General features: G+C 41.0%; 2 protein-coding genes across 2 annotated transcripts in view; both read left to right on the top strand.

The window, feature by feature from the left end:
* The first annotated feature begins 1,435 nt into the window (after positions 1-1,435).
* On the top strand, positions 1,436-4,354 carry foxl2l (forkhead box L2-like). Its single transcript, XM_088937961.1, has one exon. It carries the CDS (start codon positions 1,572-1,574, stop codon positions 2,406-2,408), a length of 837 nt encoding a protein of 278 aa, XP_088794087.1. The 5' UTR covers positions 1,436-1,571; the 3' UTR covers positions 2,409-4,354.
* A 9,728-nt stretch (positions 4,355-14,082) lies between these two features.
* pik3cd (phosphatidylinositol-4,5-bisphosphate 3-kinase, catalytic subunit delta) overlaps positions 14,083-19,500 on the top strand; it is a 47,053-nt gene continuing 41,635 nt past the window's right edge. The window contains exon 1 of the mRNA XM_088938128.1: positions 14,083-14,149. The gene's annotated coding sequence lies outside the window, so the exon portion shown is untranslated. The remainder of the gene's footprint in view (positions 14,150-19,500) is intronic.

Genomic DNA, 19,500 nt, shown 5'->3' with positions numbered 1-19,500 from the left:
GTCACGCAGCGGTGAAAAACAAACCGCGTTTTTTAAATTCACCCCCACGTGTTAAATTGAAATACAATAATAATCGATGATGAATGACTTCTTCTGTCCGTTGGCAACTCGCGTTTTGGGGTGCAAAAGGCCCGTTGAAAAACTGGAAAATGGAGTTTGACGAAGTCACCACGTACGGTGTGTTTTATTTTTTCGTTTTAAAAGATCAGGATAAAGCGTTAACCGTCGTTACCCATACAGTTGCCTGTTTCGCGAACACTTTTATGCGGCGCATTTGGTCTGTGTGGGAATATGCATGTATTTACACACAAAGTTTGGAAGGTGGGAAAATGAAAACTTCTAATTACGGCGAGCGGGAGCTGCAATTACAGAGCAGGTGCTGTCGCGTCTTCTGTCCACCCGAGAAACGCGCCGGGTGGGGGTGCGCTTCTGGAAAAAAAAGGCTGCAGAACTGTTCCTTTAATGCAGTCTTCTTCACGCATGGGGGGAGGTTAAGGTTTTTATCATCCAGCTCATTTTGGTATAAAAAGTTCCTTAAGTTTTCTTAACGTTCTCGGCTCAGGACCTCACCCCTGGGTGCATCTCCTATCCTGGTCCCGTCTTAATGAAGTTTTAAATACCGCCGTTTGCGATGTAACTAATTCGCCGAGATGTATAACAACACAAAGGGAAAGTCTGTTATTTAGTATTGCAGCTGAGAAACCCATTTCGCAAGCAGCCTGTGACTAACCGGCGCGGTTTGACAGCACCAGAGAGCCAGCGGGAAGAGCTCGGGATGGTTCCCCAGTTCCTGCTGCCGCACGGGTGCGAGCTGGAATCACGGCGCGCACTTACCTGCCCCGCGTCCCCGTGATGCCCACTCGCGCCGGGGCGTGAGAACAGGTGTGCTCCACTGTCGGAGCTCCCGGGGCTTCGCCGCACCTGTAACCGCGTCTGAGCTCTACTGCGGCCCCCCAGCCCCGTCCCGCGTTTCTGTCCCTGTCGCGGGTGGGGAGTCCACTCCCTCCTCCTTCGTGCGCCTTGTGCGTTGCTTCGAGAGAGAGCGAACGAGTCCGGTGCGGCTGACCGAGAGGTCGTCTCTGCACGGCTGCGCTGCGCTGCGCTGCACCGACGGGTGTTGCAGATGTCTCGGAAAGTAGATTCTAAGACACGCCGGCCTCCTTTGCAGAGCGTCTTGAGAAAACGTCGTGTTTTGCCTTCGGTTCTCTTTGCTTCTCGGATCAAAGCTCTGAAAGTTCAAAACTGTCTGTGCCCCCGGCTTGAACCTAAACAATGTTTCAATGATCCGAAAACAAGAAAGGATCGAGTCTAAGGGGGGAAAAAAGGGGGGGGGAAGCGGCGAGAAAGGGGGGAAAAGTTCGCGTGCAGCCTATAAGGATTTGCCGTGGGAGGGGTTATACCTGCGTCGATTTAAGTTCCTGAACAAAATTACAGAGGGAAGTCGGCAGGTAGAGCGCTCGCAGGGCTGGCGGGTTAAGCTGGTTCGGGGCGTGTTGCTTTCAGTTTGTCCGCTTTTTTCATTCCAATCGACGACAGAGGACAAAAACAGCCTAACTGGAGCCCGGGGAGCCATGGACACGTTTCAGGACGGCGACGAGCTCGGCGTCCGCGCGGGGGCACGGCCGGCGTGCAGCCCGGAGCGGGAGGAGGGCGAGGAGCCCGAGGCGTCGGACCCGTCCCAGAAGCCCCCCTACTCCTACGTGGCTCTCATCGCCATGGCCATCCGGGAGAGCCCGGAGAAGAAGCTGACGCTCAGCGGGATCTACCAGTTCATCATCGCCAGGTTCCCCTACTACGAGAAGAACAAGAAGGGCTGGCAGAACAGCATCCGCCACAACCTCAGCCTGAACGAGTGCTTCGTCAAGGTGCCCAGGGAGGGCGGCGGGGAGAGGAAGGGGAACTTCTGGACCCTGGACCCGGCTTTCGAAGACATGTTCGATAAAGGGAACTACAGGCGCCGGAGACGGGTCAAGCGGCCGTACCGGCCCCCCTCGGTCCCTTACTTGCCGGCGAAGCCGTGTCTGAACTACCCTGACGCGTACTACCTGCACCAGAGCCCCAAGTACCTGCAGAACTCTTTCGTCAGTAGCCCCTGGCCCCTGGGGCAGCCGGGCGCGCCCGTGAACTACCAGCAGTCGCAGCCCAGCAGCGGCGGCGGCGGCAGCCCCGTGCCCGTGAACGGGTACGCCAGCCCGTCCGTGACCGGCTACCCCAGCCATCACCTCCATCAGCCCTACGGCGCTTACCACCGGCACCAGAGCCTCTTGGTGTCCCACGCAGGTAGCCCGTACACGGGGATCGCCCAGCCGGTGAGCCCGGGGGGAGCTCCTGCGGGCGGCAGCGGTGGTTATCACACGCTGTCCTGTGCCCGGCAGCCGGACGTGTCCCTTGTGCATTACTACGATTAATAAGAAAGCCCGGACGTTCTGGACGAGTTAGAGTAAATCGCGCGGTTTCTTTTTTTTTTCTTCAGAATGTGTTTAAATCTATTTTTGTAAATGACTTTTTTTTTTCTTCTTCTATGAAATCACCCGCAAGCGACTGAGCGAGACGGGGATAAAGGCGGACCGGGCTGGGTAGGCGAATGTCGGGGTCTCGGTTGTTATAAGCTCACTTGCAGAAGTATGGATCTGACTTCACATTTCGCGTTCAGCTGACTTGGCCAGGACCGTGCCAAGCACAGCCCGAGGACTGTGCTGGATTTTGGTTCAAAGGGGGTCGCAGCTGTTCTCTGAACTCCATGCTTTAGGCCTATTGGTACATACCCACTGAAAAAACTGAAAGAATTAAAAATATAAATGGACTAAAACCAGACTGACAGTTTTCCAAAGGAAAACGAACGGGTCGGGTATAAAAATATTAATTTGATGCGGTAATCGCATTAAAAAAGTTTCGAAGACGCCCATGGGCTATTGGGAAACATAGAGATGATCTAAAGCTTAGAGCGTTTTGCATTTTAGTTTCTTAGAACATTTCTAATATGAATCTTTAAAGTTGGTACAACCGTGTTTATTTGTTATAGACTTAAAGTGCCCTTGGCGTTTGAAAACGGTTTTTGTAATTTAATGTTTACATTGTTCTGTAATTCACAGTTTTTTAATTGTTCTGCTTGATGTCTGTTCTTTCTGCTTTTGTTTTATTTGGACTTGCTGTTGAGTTACATTTATTCTTTCCAGTAGTTTACAAATTGATATCCAGCACCAAGAAGTTTAAGCAGTTTTGTGTAGGATTATTTTTCAAAATGACTCCAAGACCAAGGAAACAATAATAGCATTTATTTCTTATAGTGCCTTTCATGCTAATTCACCTCAAAGTGCTGCAGATGTTTATGTTGGAATAGATGAAAGATCTAAAAACAGGTCTTCCCACTGTGAGGATGAGGTTTGAAAATAAAAGTACAGAAATAAAAATATAGAGAGTATTGTTTAAAAGTACTGTTTAAAATCGCACAAATGAACACCTTATTGTCGTGTGTTTTTGTATGATTGTGTATTTGCAGGAATCATAATTCAATGACTGCTTTCAACTTGGGGGAATCGTAATTAAAGAAATGATTGCTTTCAGCGCGAAGAGTAAACATTCTGTTGAGAGGTTTTGTAACCTTCAAAAAAGCTCTTCAAAAAGCTCAGTCCGACCAACTCCGGACACCCCTCTGTAAAACAGAGATTTCAGTTAATCGAATTCTCTTTATTTTGTTTGGAACATCAATAGTAACCAGTCTAACAAACCCTTTCGTGTTTAGTTTGTGACATACATGCACGACATGACAAGCAACATTTTAAAACTTTTGAATGTTTTAGACGGGTAACCCAGCGTCACTATATAATAAACAGGTCGTGAAGGCTTACCTGCCTGGATTCGAAGGTGTCTTGTAGTAATTGTACTTTGCAGTACAAATGTAACAGATGTAGCTACAAATACAAGCAAAAACAATAAAATATTTGTGGCCTATTCTCACCAAATGCCCCATCATAATTTTTACTACTATGTTTTTTTGAGCTACTTTGATGTAACACAGTACAGATGTTCAATCAGTTTGGTTATAACCATTTTTTTAATTGCTTCAAGACCAAGGAAATCAAAACTATCTAAACCTCTATAAATACCCCATTGGTGAGGGTTCAATAAAATGAAACCCAACAGCTTAAACGTTAAATCTTTCTGTGACACGCTCCTTGCCTGACGGTGGAAAGGTCCACACGCAGGTTAGCCGCTTTCTCGTATCTGATTCCTTAGTTTAAAGTCGTTTTCTTCAATGTTGCCAAGTTTTTCATTAAAAAAAATGTCGAACATGAAGGCCAGTATTTCTGTTTTCTACTGATATTTCTTTTTTTAAATAAAAGTTTGTTAAAGCATTTTCCTTGGCTTGTGTAATTCGTAAAACATTCAGACACGTTTACTTCAATTTATTATAACACCTATTATATACACAATTGTTGTGTATCATGTTTATTGCTGTAAATATCGACAGGCTAATTGTATATGTAGAACTTTGTGAAATAATATGTAAGCAGTAACAGTTTTTTCACACTTTGGTCCAGTGCTGTGCTAAATTAAAAACGTTTACTATTAAACACGTAAAATAACTTCCCAGATCTGATGTTTTCTCAAAACGTTTTAACTGGAAAAATTCGCAGAAATTAGCTGCTTTCTGTTACTGATGCAGAAACCATCGTTGCTAATGTACATTTTGAATACAAATTCAATGTCTTTTTTCGATGGCAAACAGTTTTCAGTGTAGTCTATATTAGTATGAGTCTTTTAATTGTTAAAAAGTGAGTCACGGGAGGAGCGGGAATGTAAGTTTTAACTAGAAATGTGGTTTAACAGGAGCTCTGAAAGTCTAAAATGGTGTAAAAACGGGGTTTCAGAGGTACGTTTTTTAAAAATCAACACAATACGCAGTTCAAAACACTGTAATATAATTTAGACGTTTTATTTAGGTTATATACAATATATCCATAAATCTTCCCGACTTTCCCGATTTTGGAAAATACAGTCGTCTTCGATAAAACAAAAACATAAAATTGCTAACTATAACGTATTTTTTAAAGGCGTTCTGTGTTAAACTAATGTATTTTTATTGTACCTAGAAATCCTTTATTATTATTATTATCTTAACGATTTATTACGATAACGACAGGAGAACAGGTAATATGTAGACTTACTGTACCTGACGTGACTTTTAGCTCCTAGTTTTCGTTAAGAATTCATTCTACAGCTTTCTTAAAATATATCATATGCATGCTAGCTAAAAAGTACATTATAATATTTACATAAAACACGTGGAACTGACTGACACCAAAGTTTTCGTTTTCCCAGTATCTTAATTTCTTAAATTAATATCTTAAAACACTGTGCGACTTCCATTTATACTGTTACCTTAATCAAATCGGCAAGCTTGAGAAACGAATCTAATTAATGTTTTCAGGATATTTCGTTTTTTTGCATGTAAGAAAGTGAGGGTATTTTTTTCGTAACTATATTCCTAAGATTGTGTTACTTAAGTGTCAATTTGTACAATTAATTCAGTTTCCTACCACGATTTTTATATTTAAAAAGCTTTTTTTTTCCAAACAGAACATTGAATATTTCGCACATCTTATTTTAGGGGAAATAAATGGAAAAAGTCGCGTAACGATCAAGGTCAACAAACATTGAAGAATACATTTTTTTAATGGAAATCAGAGAGCGAGTAGCTGCTGTGACAATGATACACCGCTGAAAATTGCGAAAACTGGACGGATCTTTCTAAATGTATGCTACTTGCTGTCTGCTTTAGATTTCTAGCGATTGAAACATGAACATATTATTGCAGCCGTTATAGGTTACGACGCAATTTCGAAGTCCCTATTTATCCTCTATCGACAGTTCTCCAATCCAGTGCTGTGTAGAAAGTTTACCAATATGCTACAAGTCGTCTTGCAGCATTTGAACTTTACTTACCACAGAAAACACCGACCTCCAGTGGAGAAATTCTCAACTGAAGGCAGTGACTCGGGTCAGACGCGCTCTGTCGAGTATAATGGGAGGACAGCCTCTGCTTTTATGATCTATTTTCTACTACTACATACTACTGTATGATGTATACGACAGCATACGTGTTTATTTTTTATTAAAAACTGAAGTGCAAGAAGACCCTCAGCAACAGATTTTCTGTTATCGTAAAATAAAACGACTTTAATCACTGAAGACAGATTCCTAGCATGTGGTCTGCTATATCGTGGGTATACTGTACACTGATGCACAGAAGTCTTAAAGCAACCAGTAGCTAGAATGTGTCATTTAGCAATCTTTACTTCAAAAACCCGATCACAAGTCAAGATGAAGTATTGAAGTAGCTCATCCATCGGATTGTATCTTTTCCGTCTGTTTCTTGAAAGAAACCAGGGCGGGGTAGCTTGTTGCAGACTCCCACAACCCTTTGTGTAAATAGGCGCCTTTTAAAAAAATCAGCAGTGAAATGGGTTGACTTTTTTAAGGACATTGGGGATTTGGAATTCTTGTATGAGATCTCCTCGTTGTTTTCTCTGTTCGGGAATAGATTTACGTTCTTTTAACCTACCAGCATCGAGCATTCCCTTAAGACTCAAAATATATCTGGTCGCTGTGAGTGATTCCAGAGCAGCAGGGTGGGTGTCCATAATACACTTTTCCTAAATGTGGTCTTATTAGTATATTACATAATTTTCACATCTCTCAGTTCACACTTTTGCATTTGAACTATATAGCCTGACGTTTTTTTTTTGTTTGTTTTTGCTTCACCACAGTGTCTAGAAGATACTTTCTTTTTACCTTTTGAATGCATTGTATTTTATGCAGGTCGTTAATAATGCAGGAAAGAACCTGAATACACCCGGTTTATTTGTTGATAAAGTAAAAAAAAAAACAAACGACTTTGTTTTCTCGGGCTCCTGTTTCGCCACGGCGAAAGTTATCCGTACAACAGCGCCACTCAGTGAGCGTTCCCTGGCATGACAAGAAACCTGAAACTACAGCATCTCGGGACATTGTGAGCTGTTACAGCAGAGAGAACGTAAAAACGCGAGTATCGGGAGCATACTTTATATTCCAGATAGCTTATTTTCCACGGTGTGTAAGCTATTTAAATATATTTTTTGGTAAACAAATATTGCTTTGCACTGATCTTGTAGGACCCAGGAAAAAAAAGGCACAGTCGTCTCAGGCTGTTGCAGTGCTTTTGGTAACACGTCAGTCGTTTAGATTTCAGACGGACTTAACTGCACTTAAACATACACATTACACAAGTCCTGTCCGGACTGGCTCTTTTTAGCCTTCCGCACGCAGCGCTGCCGATAGCCCGGAGCTCGCCGGTGTGAAAGATACTGCCGGTTTAGACAAAGCGCCAGAGCGCTCTGGAGATCTGATTCTCCGCGAAGTTCAATCGACTCGGGACCCGCAATGCGCAGCATCCTCGCTGTTCTCGAGCAGCCAGATTTCCCAGAGAAGGTATTTAGAAATATTTTGTGCCTGGTTTCAGAAGCACAGTCCAGGCAGATGTTTTCTTTCGGATGACGGGGTCGATGGATTCCACTGGATTCTGGATCAGATCCCTCAGCTTTTAAAGCAGGAATGGACACGGAGCGACGCGTCTGTGTGGTTTGTATTACTGAAAATCTCGCTAGCACTCATTTATAAAGCTTGCATAGCGCATAGCCCGTGCGGGACAGATTGTGGATAAAAGCAGTCGGTAGTGTTATAGAAGCAGAATAGTAAATATTGAACTTTTGTGCGAGATTTTGCGGTTCTTGGCGCGGGACTGCGCGCTCTTGGTTACGTTGTTCACTACAGGGCAATTAAATGAAGGGCGTTTGTTCTGAACCAGATAATATCACTGGAGACCTGTCTTCCTTTGGACAACCGGTTGCATGTTGACACGGTGTGCTCGGTCGTGTCATCGGAGTTGGTCGTACGCGTTTTGCAGCGCGGCGTGCGGCACCGCGGAGCCCTAGCTGAAGCTCGTGCGCCTCACCGGCACACGGCACTTCCGCCTCTACCGGCGCCGCGTCTGTCCACCAAACTCCTTAGTTTTTCCATTTGCGACAGCCCCCGGGGGGGGGGGGGGGAGACACGAATTGGGTGTTTAACCCCTCCACCTCAACACCGCCCAGGACGCAATCAGTGGCAATGCTGTGTAAACAAGAGGAGTCTTGAAACTGGATCTTGGTGTCGGTCCCCTGCAGCTCCGAGCTGGACAGTGACTGGAATGCGAGGAGGCGCAAATCGCCAAGGTAGGATGGACGCTTCTGACAGCTCGTTAATGGCCATCATCAGGTGACTGCTAGCAATTTCCCGTGCATGGGTTTAGTTGCACAGGCATTTTAAAAATGGTCATTGTAGAGCAAATACGGTTTAAGAATCCCATTGTACAGCACTTTGATCCATTTCAGATTTTAGGAGCTACAAGCTCTGCACTGGTGACACAGGACAGAAGGTACCCGTATATGTGACATTGGTGTAATTAATCGATTGCCTTTGACACGTTACCCAAGATGAAAAAAGTGATATCTTGCACCAGGGGTTTGCTTTCAGATCTTGACTATTAGACTTATTATGTAACGGTTTGCAATTGTGTTGCTTTCCTCATTTTATCTGGTTTCGCCGTGCTAACGTGTATTTGTCTTGTGGCAGACTCTTCCATTTGGAAATAGTGCGAGATCTCTTAGTTCTCTAGACGGAGCTGTTGGTTTACTTGTTTCACAGATAACTGTGCTTCAGGTGTTTCGTGGGGTCAGGCAGAAGTATGAGCATAGTTCTGGAGTGGTCCTCTTCCCCCATAGCAGTAAGATGTCTTAAATACAAAAATACTGCACGCTTTTAGTCTGCGTAGTTTTGGAGAAGGGTGAACTCCCGCGTACAAGGTACTGTAGAAACCTAAAAAGAAAGGAATACACAAGGTCTATATGATAAAAGTCCTTCTTTGGTGGTTTAGTAAGAAACCCCAATACAGTGTAGAGAACATCTCATTTATTGTGCAACACAAAACGTGCCCCTTTCTAGTCGACGTTCTTGTCTATATATCAGCCGTGCATCTGTCTCTGTTTTTTGTGTGTTTGTGTCTTCTTCTCTCGGGGTTCTGGGCCAGGCTCACTGGTGTTTCCTTGCAGATATTTTTGTAGTGACCCGTCTGGCGGTACCTGTCCGGCAGTTAAGTGGTGAAGCTCGTCTCCGCCGAGCACCGTGGTCATGAACCAAAACAGGAAGCTTTCTTTAAAACGGATAAAAATAAAGTGTTTGAGGTGTAAACAAACCGTGTTAGGACCGCAAAAAAGCTTGGGACTGCACGAGCCTGGGGCTGTAAATAATGGATGAGATAACAGGGACTCTGGGTCTCAGAGAGAAAGGAAATGCATTTGTATTGTCTGCAGCAGGACAGTGTAAAACTAAATGCACCCTCAAACTTTGCAGCTTTAGCGGCTCTGAGAGTTTCAGCTTTTCATTCTGCAGTGAGGTTTGAACAATCACTTGCAAGTCAGCATTCATTGGTGCTGCTTTGCTGCTGCTCCCCAAAACTACCTAATTTCCCATAGAAGGCGCTGATGAACAAGGAACGCAACACTATTTGACCTCTTCCTTCTTTTTCTTTCATGTTCGAGAAAGAGGTTCTGCGGCGCCTGCACGGCCCAGTTTAACCGTTCATTCCAACAACGAGCATTTCAAAAGCTGCTGATGGAAAAGCCACAATTTTATAAATCCGGCTCTTAAAAATGACCAGTACAGTTTCATAAAACCGAACGTGTAATTTCTGACGGGATTGGTCAGATGTTTAAATGTAAAATAGGGTGAAGCCGGTTTGTGTTTTACAATTTAAAACTTTATCCACACGTGGGCGTATTTAATCCACGGGCACACCAGAGCCCCGGGCTGTTCACTACTACGGCTGTAATCATGGCAATGCGCTTCAGTTCTGATCTGCTGCAAGTGGAAATAAAAATGCTAATGGCTTATTATATTTATGATGGCAATGACAACAACAACAACAACAAAAACTTTGGAGTTTCTGATGAACCCAGCTGGCCTTGAAACACTGGAACTGTTTGGTAAAGCCCCTTTCTTGTTTTCTTGTAAAAAAACAAAAACAAAGTGGTCGCCAGTCCTTTTTCTCTCGATTTCCGCCCACCCTGAAACAGACCACTCTCCCAGCATGGCTGTTCCTGTGCAGGAACCTCTTTCACGGTCGGTGGGTTAGTGGGGAGAACCCCCAGTTTGTCTGCTATGTAGGTTTTACTGAGAGGAGGGGGTTTCACACAGCAAACACCTTCACAGGAAACGGAATAATCTGGGCTCTGGGAGTGTCGCAGTGCCTTTGTCTTGCTGGGGAAGTCGGCCACCTTTGTGCTTTCCCCCCACCGCTCCCCCCTGCCTCTGCTTCCTCTTACTGACCACTTACTTCTCAGGAAAACAGAAGCTCCGCTTTCACTCGTCGTACCGTGAAAAGCAGCTCATGTCCGACGTCATCTTTGTGTCTTTCTTCATGGTCAAGAGAAGCACGCACGGAAGAGTCGAGCACTCCCTCCCACATTTTAAATCATTTCTAAATGTGAAATGTTTTGTTTTTTACAGGTGGTGGGATCTGGTCTCACACCTGCATTAAAAAGCATGCGAGAACTATTGTGAGAAACAGGACACAATGGCAATCACGACGAAATTAATTGGGTTTCTAGAATAAGTGGCATTATTTTTATTATTACTGTCTTGATATAACATTACCCGAAGCTTTAAAAAGTGCATTATTTGCAATAGTTTTATATTTTAAAAAGCGTACAGATGGTTACGGATTTCATATAAAATGTTGAAGATTTTTCGTCTTTCGCTTATAGTCATTCTAAACGTTGATTAGTTTTCTCTTTACGGGGAGCAGTTGTTAAACTCATACAATAATTGCTCTTGATTCCAGTTGGTGTCCTTAATGAAACTCAAAGAGAAAGAGTGGGGGTTGACTTTTGTCTGAAATTTGGAGAAAAAAAAACTTAACTCACAAAAAATTTTCTGAAAATATATTTTTAAATATATTCCTAGGTTGGGAAGGTAATGCAAAAGGAAATATTTTGAATCAGCATATAAATATGCTGGACGAACGCTTCATACAGTAGGTGTGTGTTTATGAAAAATGTTTCAAAGCTCAGTATGGATTAAGTAATTATTGAATGTTGACATGCAGGAAATTCAGAAAGATTTACAGCCTTGATATAGCTTGAACTTCATTTAAAATAGTCTGCACTGCTTAGAGCACTGATTCCAATATATATTGCAAAGTAACATTAAAAGACAGTTTTTTCATGTGAGAATTTGCATTAAAACTTTCCAACCATGATTGAAAAAAACTGGAGAAACACAGTGGCAGCTTACAGGTCTTGACAGTCCAAGGATAGGATATTACTTTGATGTGAAAAGGCAGAATTGTTTCCTGTCTGAAGGACAGATAAACCTAGCCTCTGTTTCTATTGAAAAATGTTACCATGGCAATAAGAGATTGGACTTGGATCATGCAAGTGATAGCAACAGTAGCAGTCCATGCATTACAAATGAAAAGCTTGTGTGATTTAAATGAAAGTTTTCAGTTTGTCAGTACATAATAACAGCTGAGAAGTCTTTAAAGAAGTAGCATGCTATATTTTATCAAGAAATCCTTTCATAACAAGTATGGCTAAAGTGCTCTGGTAAAGTAACAATTAAATAAGGTTATTTCTGAAAAGTTAGTTTTGTTGACACATTTTGAGTTTCTCCATGCAAATACACAGAATTTATTTTTAACTGACCAAAAAAGCTAAGGGGAAGATCTGTTCAGATTTCCGTTTAGCTAATATCATTTTTAGTAACTTTGTATTTTTTTATCGTCAGGTTCCTTTTTTTGTGGGGATGTTTACTGTACTTCGCATTAGGTAATTGTGTTCACCAAATCTTTAACTCTTTGTTGGGAAATGTCTCCTGAAGAGTATAGTTATCTGGGTGCTTTGTGTATATAAATATCAAAGCATTTGTATAAAAACATTTTATAGTTTGAATGTCCCTTTTTATTTAATTATAAACAATATAGTATACTACTTATTAAACAAATTTAAAAGCTCAGAGAAAACTGATTTTCTATATGAAATTGTGGATACATTTTGTGTAATATTCATTATTATGTAATTTTTAATAACAGCTTACTTGGTGCTTTAACTGTTTATGTTGTGCTACGAGCGGTGTTGTTTTGTAAAGACCCCAGCAGTGGTTGTGTTCTGTCTGAGCAAGAGCATCGTTTTTGTTGTTCTTTCCTTCACACTGCAGCTCTGCACAGAGTCTTGTCTTCTGTTTCTGCCCATGTCTAGACTGAGGGGATGTGATTTTCTCTACCTCGTAAAGTTCAGCAAAACTTTGCTTGCTTTGAAATCTGTACAGATCTAGATCTACACTGATATATCATTCTGTATCAGCCTTTATTTCAGCTTCTGACACTCGGCAATATTTTGTCTTCCTGTATTTGTTTTGTTTGTATATATAAATATCCGGTGGTGACGTTGTGATAAATTCCGAATTGCCCGTTTAAAAAATGTTACCAAAATGCCTGAGAATTTAGATAATGTGTGAAGCACTGAAGAGTCTACCACAGTTGTGAAAAATGTTTACAGTCCCATTTTAGGGAGGTCGGTCTATTTATTTTATGGTCTGAGGATGAGTACATTTTTGTTGCTTTTTAGTGTGATGCTGCTACAGGAAAAAAATTTTAAAATAACTGTCACACAAAAATAGTTAGAAGGATTGATTGACATAATGTGCAGCACATTACACAGTGCTTAGCCTATTTGTAAAATTGCCGTAGTATTAGTGAGAGTAATAAAATGCCAAATAACTGCACACACAGAAGAGAGACTGTTTTTTTTTAGGAACCACGTAGCAGTGAAAGTAAAATCAGACAAACAGTTCACTTCTGCATTTATTTTTTCCTTGCTTCCTAAAATTACCTGTCTTTTAAGCTGTGCCCTGCTCTGAAAAAGTGACAGTGTTATGACTGTGTATCCTGCAGATTTTCCAGGGGCAGTGTTTTGTGCCAAAAGGTTGTACAGTATGTCATCCATCTTCATGTATAAATTCTTTTCTTCTCTTTCTGGATTTGAACTTTGCAATGCCATGAACTTACAGTACTCTTAAATACAGTCATTGCTTTGCTGGGGGGGGTGGGGTGGAATAGCAGTACGGAGGTGAGGTCTATTTCCCAGCACAGTCCCCTTGATTTCCCCTAGAGCTCCTTGTTAGTTTTGAAACTTATTTTTTACAGATTTGTTTTTTACGGTAACAGAATTGTAGGTCTGTCCCTCTGCTGCGCTGAGCGCTGTGGTATAAGGTGGGAGGGGGGCTGCCTGCAGCTTTATTTGGCCCGTAGATTGAAGTTTCTGTTCTGCAGAGACTTCCTGTTTTCTTTTTCACTGACATCGCACTGTTGCTCTTTCAGAACACTCAAAGCAAATACGCACCTGACCGCAGGCACAGTGAACAAGGCTTTGGGGATGTTTGTGCCTTTGGTACCTGATTTGGGTAGGCTGCTGCTGTTGTTCACCGTTTAGTGTTACAGAAAAAGTTAACTCTTTGTTTACCCCCTTCTGCTAAGTTTACCTTTGTGCTTATTGAAGCACATTAAAAAACTAAACAAAAGAAGACGTAGGCGATGTTTCTGACCACTTGTCGTCCCTGAATTTGCTTTGCAAGAGACACGTGTTCCTCCTTGTCCACCACTTTGCTTCCACCTGAGTTTTTACCAGCAAGGGCCAAGAGTTATTTGCATGACCGGCCAGCGTGAGCCAGGGGTTTGGGGGGGGTTTCAAGGAACAGAGGACGGTCTCTCTCTCTTTTTTTGCTCCCTGCTCCTCTGGCATCTTAGAAAATTACAAAGAACAAGCATGTGTATTTTCAGAGCTCTTAAAAAGGCAATGTAAAGTCAGGAATACTCCTTGACCTTAGTGCTGAGAGCACAGAAATATTAATAGCAGGGACGTTTCTGTATTATGTCCTGTGTAAGGCAGAAATGACATATAGCTTCATTCTCCTTTTTCTAAAGACTCGGGACATTTCAAGAAAGAAGTAAGAAGCAGTTAGTGCCTACTTCACAGCCGTTGGATCCTGGGCTCAATTCCAGACTGTCTATGTGGAGGTACATGTTCTCTCCTATTCCACATGGTCCCATTGTCTCCCAGATTGTTATAATATGTGGAGCAGTCACAGCAGGGCTACACCTTGTTAGCTGCAAATTTCACTGTGGTACAGATACCTTGCATCTTAGATTAGTTCATTTTCTAGAACAGTTCTTAAGTGCCTTTTGTGATGATTAGTGGAGTTAAACATAAATATTTTTTTACACTTAATAATTTAGTGACTAACTTATAGGTATAGGTACATCTAGATAAATGCTCAGCTATATTCAATTCTATGAGAGAATGAAAGTCTCTTGAATTGAGGGGCTGACCATGACTCATTACACTAGCCAGGCAGGCTGGGATGAGCTACAAATACAGTTGATTACCTTGGTGCTACTAGGGCTGTGCTCTGCTAAGTGTATCCAAGTTACTGACTGATCATATAAGAGGATAAAGGTCTATAACTGAAAGGTCTATAGCTGTATGTACATACTGTACACACATCTATATGTAGACTTCTACATATGGATGTATATGAAATATAGATCCATAAAGAGATTTAGAGAGGCAAAAGAAACAGCTTTCCAAATACAATGTAATTTTAACCATTGAAGGAGATTGTTTTAAAAAATGAAATAATTTCCTACTGGAAGCAATGGGCTTTAACTGCCTAAGTGAAGCTACTGTATTGATCCTGGTCGGCGTGTGGCAGAGCCTCAGTTCCTCAGCTGGACAGTGAAGGCAGGTCAGTGCCGTCATCGGCAAATGCTGGGGTGAGTCATGAATCTCCTAGAATTTGTTTAATTCAGTGAGCTTCATTAAACTCTTTCAGCCCTGTTTAGGTAATATTGCGAGGAGAAGGGGGGTTTACAAATGCAAACATTTCAGTATCTCCTGGACAAATAACTTCAATAAGCAAGCAGACAGTTAAACCAAATGTGCCTGAAGATGAAAGGAAGATGCCCTATCAGTAGAGTAGCAGAGCACAGATGGTGTTGGTTTTACTCCCTTTATGAAGTCATGGTGCAGTATCTAATGCATCAGCCAAGATGCGGAAAAGACATTCTAACCATCCCTAAACATGAAATGTGCAATTTGTTTTGTTAAAGTAGTGTTCTTTCTTTTGTAGAAATGTTTGGTTACTTGATTAATTGGCCAAACAAAAAGGTCCCGAGCACGTTTAGCTGAAAGGAATGGTGAAAGAGCCTAAGGTAGCCTCTGATTTGGAAGCACCATGGACTTGATATTCACATTATCATGTTTACCTTTTTTAACCTTAGATTGCTGCGGTCTTGTGTAGGAGGGTAACTGGGTATGCAGGCTTGTGTGTGGGTGCTGAGAGGCGTGTGTGTGCGCATTCTGTAAACTCCCTATCTGACTAGCAGCAGTAAAAATTATTTATAGAAATTTCATATACAGTCACATTTTTGCCCTAAAGTGCTAATTTCGCCTACTCTTTGTATTTTACTACTCTGTTAATAATTTCCTGTATATATCCCAGGTGCTTGAATACATACATTATAGGGCCATGTGAAGGCTTTTAAAACGTGTACATGTGCTTTGTCCTGCTGTCAAATTAAAGTTTTTAATTGTTACCGTAAGCCTTCTTCAGTCAAGCATTTGTGTTCCTCTCCTAGCAAGCTTTAAATAATTAAAAAAAAAGAGAAAAGCATATGAATGAAAGCATAACGAAACTTCTCTTCAATGTAAATGTATGTATACGTAATCAGTATGGCCTTAAATTACTTGACTTGAAGTTAAATGAAGTCAAAAATATTAAAATGCATTATTAACCTTCTGCACAGATTGTCCTATTTTTCAGGTGGAAGTTGTAGATACTCTAATATTTAGGCTGTAGAGCCCTCATCAATTTACGGTTTCGTTATAAAGTGCTGAAACTGCACTCTGAAGACTGGACAGGAGGTGCAGCTTAGATCTCACAGAATCACGCAGACATACTGTAAGTGAGCTGCATTCCTAAAACAAAGCTCTTTGTGGTCAGTTTCCAGGCTCTTGTTTTTGATTTTAGCAAATTACTCTTTCCCACAAATACTCTGACATCTTTAGGGAACATCATCAGAGTCGAGAAAGATGAAAATTTCACTCTGTTTTAGAGCTGGACATTTTATATACAGTAAACTTAAAAAGCCATATCAACACTTTAAAACTGACCACAAACTGATCTGTCTGTGAGAGAACAAGTCACAGACGTTAAACAATTGCCACAATTGTTACAACTGTGACCAGCTCTTAAATTTCTCTTTCATGTTCCTGTCTTGGTTCTGCTTTCTTTAAAAACGGACGTAGAATGTAATTCTGAAAGTAATACTTGTTTCCTGCTGCCCTGCAAAATGTGGCTGCTAAGACTTTAAATCATTATGGATGAACAAAATTAATAAAAGATAGTCAAATCAGAATGGTTTTCATGCACTATATTTTGTTGTTAAATGTATTGCTCAAGTAAATTCTACTATTAACAGCGGCTGTCTGAAAGTCAGAGCTGTAGTGTGTGCTGTCATGAATATATCCCAGAATGCCGTGGGAAGTGATGGTGCAGTACTACACTCTTGAGCAATGTGGATTTTTTTCCCCAGCCACTTCCTGTTCTTCAGACTTCCAGATCGTTCCTGCTTCAGTCAATGGGCTGGCAACTATCAGTCCAAAGTGAAACAGTGCAACGTAACTTAGCAAAACATGTGAAATTTGACCTCTTCCATTTTAAAAAGAAGGTGCCAAAAAAAAAGCAAACAGTATGAATTAATATGCCAAAATCTTAATATAAAAAAGGCTTGACATTTGCACAATATATTATAAACTGTATATGGAATACAACACCAATTTCAAAATGGCGTAGACATAAGCACCATAGATTCTGCAAGGATCATATTGGTTTAGATATATTTATTCAGGGGTGCTGAAATCCACCCTGCTTGTTGTTTTTTTCTGCTGCAGCTCTCTCTATTCGTTTAGCTTCTGAAGGCACTGAGCTTCTGAGTCCCTTTTCATTCAGTACTAAGCTCTGTTTTGGAACACAGAGGCCAAAAAACTTCTTTCAGTCTCTGGTGCTTAACTACCCATTTTCATTGCTGTTGATCAATGTAATATCTTTGAAGTGGAACGTCTTGTTTTGATATTAGTCACAGGCCTGCCCACGTTGTAGAAGGACTGTTCTTTAAAGTACTGAACGCTCCCTCTTTTTGGTTTGACAAATTATTTAATGCTTACAAATGGCATTCAGATGTCTGATTTTCTAAATCCCCTTGTGGAATAAGAGAGATGCGACTGACCCATTAGTGTGTTTGATGCCCAGTGCACGGGGTTATTTGAAGTGCATGATTAATCAAGTGAGGCTGACACACAGAAGGGGAGGTATCTGATTAATGCAGCCTTTTTCCAGAGCAAGATCCTCCTCTTTATCTTTGCGGATAGTGTGTTAGAGGCATGTAGGGGTATAAGCCATGGAGCCCTTAACACTGGTCAAAGGAATGGCATGCATTCAGAATCTAATTCTGATTAGAGGATACAGTAAGAGCTTATTAGTCCAAAACACTTAAATCAGATACAATTCTTTAGCATATACTCTGCCATATGCTCTTTAAACTATATACTATATAGAGTATTATTATATACTCTATACTATTAAAAGCAGATCAAGTTCACCGGAATCCAGTGTGGCAGTGTGCGATAGATATCCTGTAGCCTGCAGAAGAGCTTCGGCTGAAATATTGGCTCCAGTCACTTCTGCTTGAAGGAATTTGGACCTTCGAGGTCTTCCGAAAAAGGACGAACTTCATTTTCTCCTCGAGTATTTTAATGACATTGATTTATGTGAAAGCACAGGGAGAACGACCTTAAAGGCACTGAGGCCTGAGTCGGGCCTTAGGAAATCACTTTGGAAAAGTCTTTTTCTTCCATCTAATAGTACAAAGTCATTGTATCTCACGAACTGCTGTAGTGAATTTGGACAGTTTCTATTTCTTCATACTGTGAACCAAGTAGAACAAAGTTCAGCAGAACTCTGTATATCCCTCCCCCTCCCAATAAAACATCCCATAACGAAATAATGTTAGAAAAATGGGAGACTTCTTACCTTAAATGTAATTTTGGCTATTATTTAAGTTGTTTTTGGATCATGAAACTAACAGTGTACTGTAAATGATTTGCTCCATTTCTCCTAAGAATATAATGAGAACGTAAAATTATACATCTTGAATTTTACAATTTAAATTCATATATAATGTATACATTTGTAAAGGTCTCATTTTTTATTTTTTAATATTTAGGTATTTAGTTATTTGAGTTATAGTTTTGGAATATTTTACAGTTATTCACTAAAAAATACTAATAAAAATTAGACATAATGAAATGGCTTGGTTTCAGTAATCTGACTTCAATATGCAAAATAAATGTTGTTTTTTTTCCAGATTGATCGATCAGTCTTAAAGAAATTGACATTACTGGTATGGTAATGCATTTTTTGTTTTATTAAATTGTGTATTACATTTACCAAGTTCTGAATCTGATGATAATTCAATGCAAATATGTTTTATGAAGAGGGGTGTTCCAACCAGCTGGTAAAATTAAACCATTATTTCAAAGCTTTTTATAAAAAATATTTACATATTGTTTACCCCTATCGAAATAAACTTTAATTACAAAAAAGCAATATTGAAAAATCAAGTTAACATGAATCAGCTATGTTACTGTCTACTTAAGTATCTGATTATATTGATTGTGGATTTAATTTAAACAAATCAGCTTTTATGATGTGTATCTGTCTGACCTGTAGCAGAACTGAAGGTGATTAAACTATATTTTCCAGCAGTCGAAATGGAAAGTGTTAGGAATAGCTCATTTGCGTGTGTCTGGTTCTGAGATCGTCCTCTGTGTCTGTCGGATATTCAAGCAGAATCCTAATTCCTCATTCCCGTGATTCATCCTTGTGGTTCTGGTTCTGTTCATCTGTATCCAAAAACCTTTTAACCAGTTTCCTTTTCTTGGGAATTGACAGAAGAGAGCCTTGAGTCTTACATGAAAGACTGGTCTAATGGATTCCTTCACAGACGCTTTCTGCCTATAAGGCTGTCTGACGTTGTGTATCCTTAAATCAGAGTTAAGCAGGTTTCTCTGCACTTGATTGGCAATGACTTACTGTGTATATGCCAGGGAGGTGCAGGGTTTATTGGTAATGATGTCCAGAGTAGCACCATGGCTATCTATAGTAATCTCTCCAGCTGTGAATTATTCTCCCTGAGATTCTGACCAGTGTATTTTTTGTACAAACTGTCGTACACTGTGCAGGCTGTCATCATCAAATGTAATTAAATCACTCGATTGATTGGTCTTCTGTTAGAAAGCAGGACTGACA

The sequence above is a fragment of the Atractosteus spatula genome, chromosome 20, assembly GCF_055471065.1.
Source record: "Atractosteus spatula isolate fAtrSpa1 chromosome 20, fAtrSpa1.hap1, whole genome shotgun sequence".
Classification (NCBI taxonomy): Eukaryota; Metazoa; Chordata; class Actinopteri; order Semionotiformes; family Lepisosteidae; genus Atractosteus; species Atractosteus spatula.
The sequence above is the reverse complement of the archived record's forward strand: the minus strand, read 5'-3'. Positions and strand labels throughout refer to the sequence as shown.

Bases quoted from the DNA above. Each gene is read 5' to 3' on its own strand.
- foxl2l (XM_088937961.1), top strand. From the start codon at position 1,572: ATGGACACGTTTCAGGACGGCGACGAGCTCGGCGTCCGCGCGGGGGCA.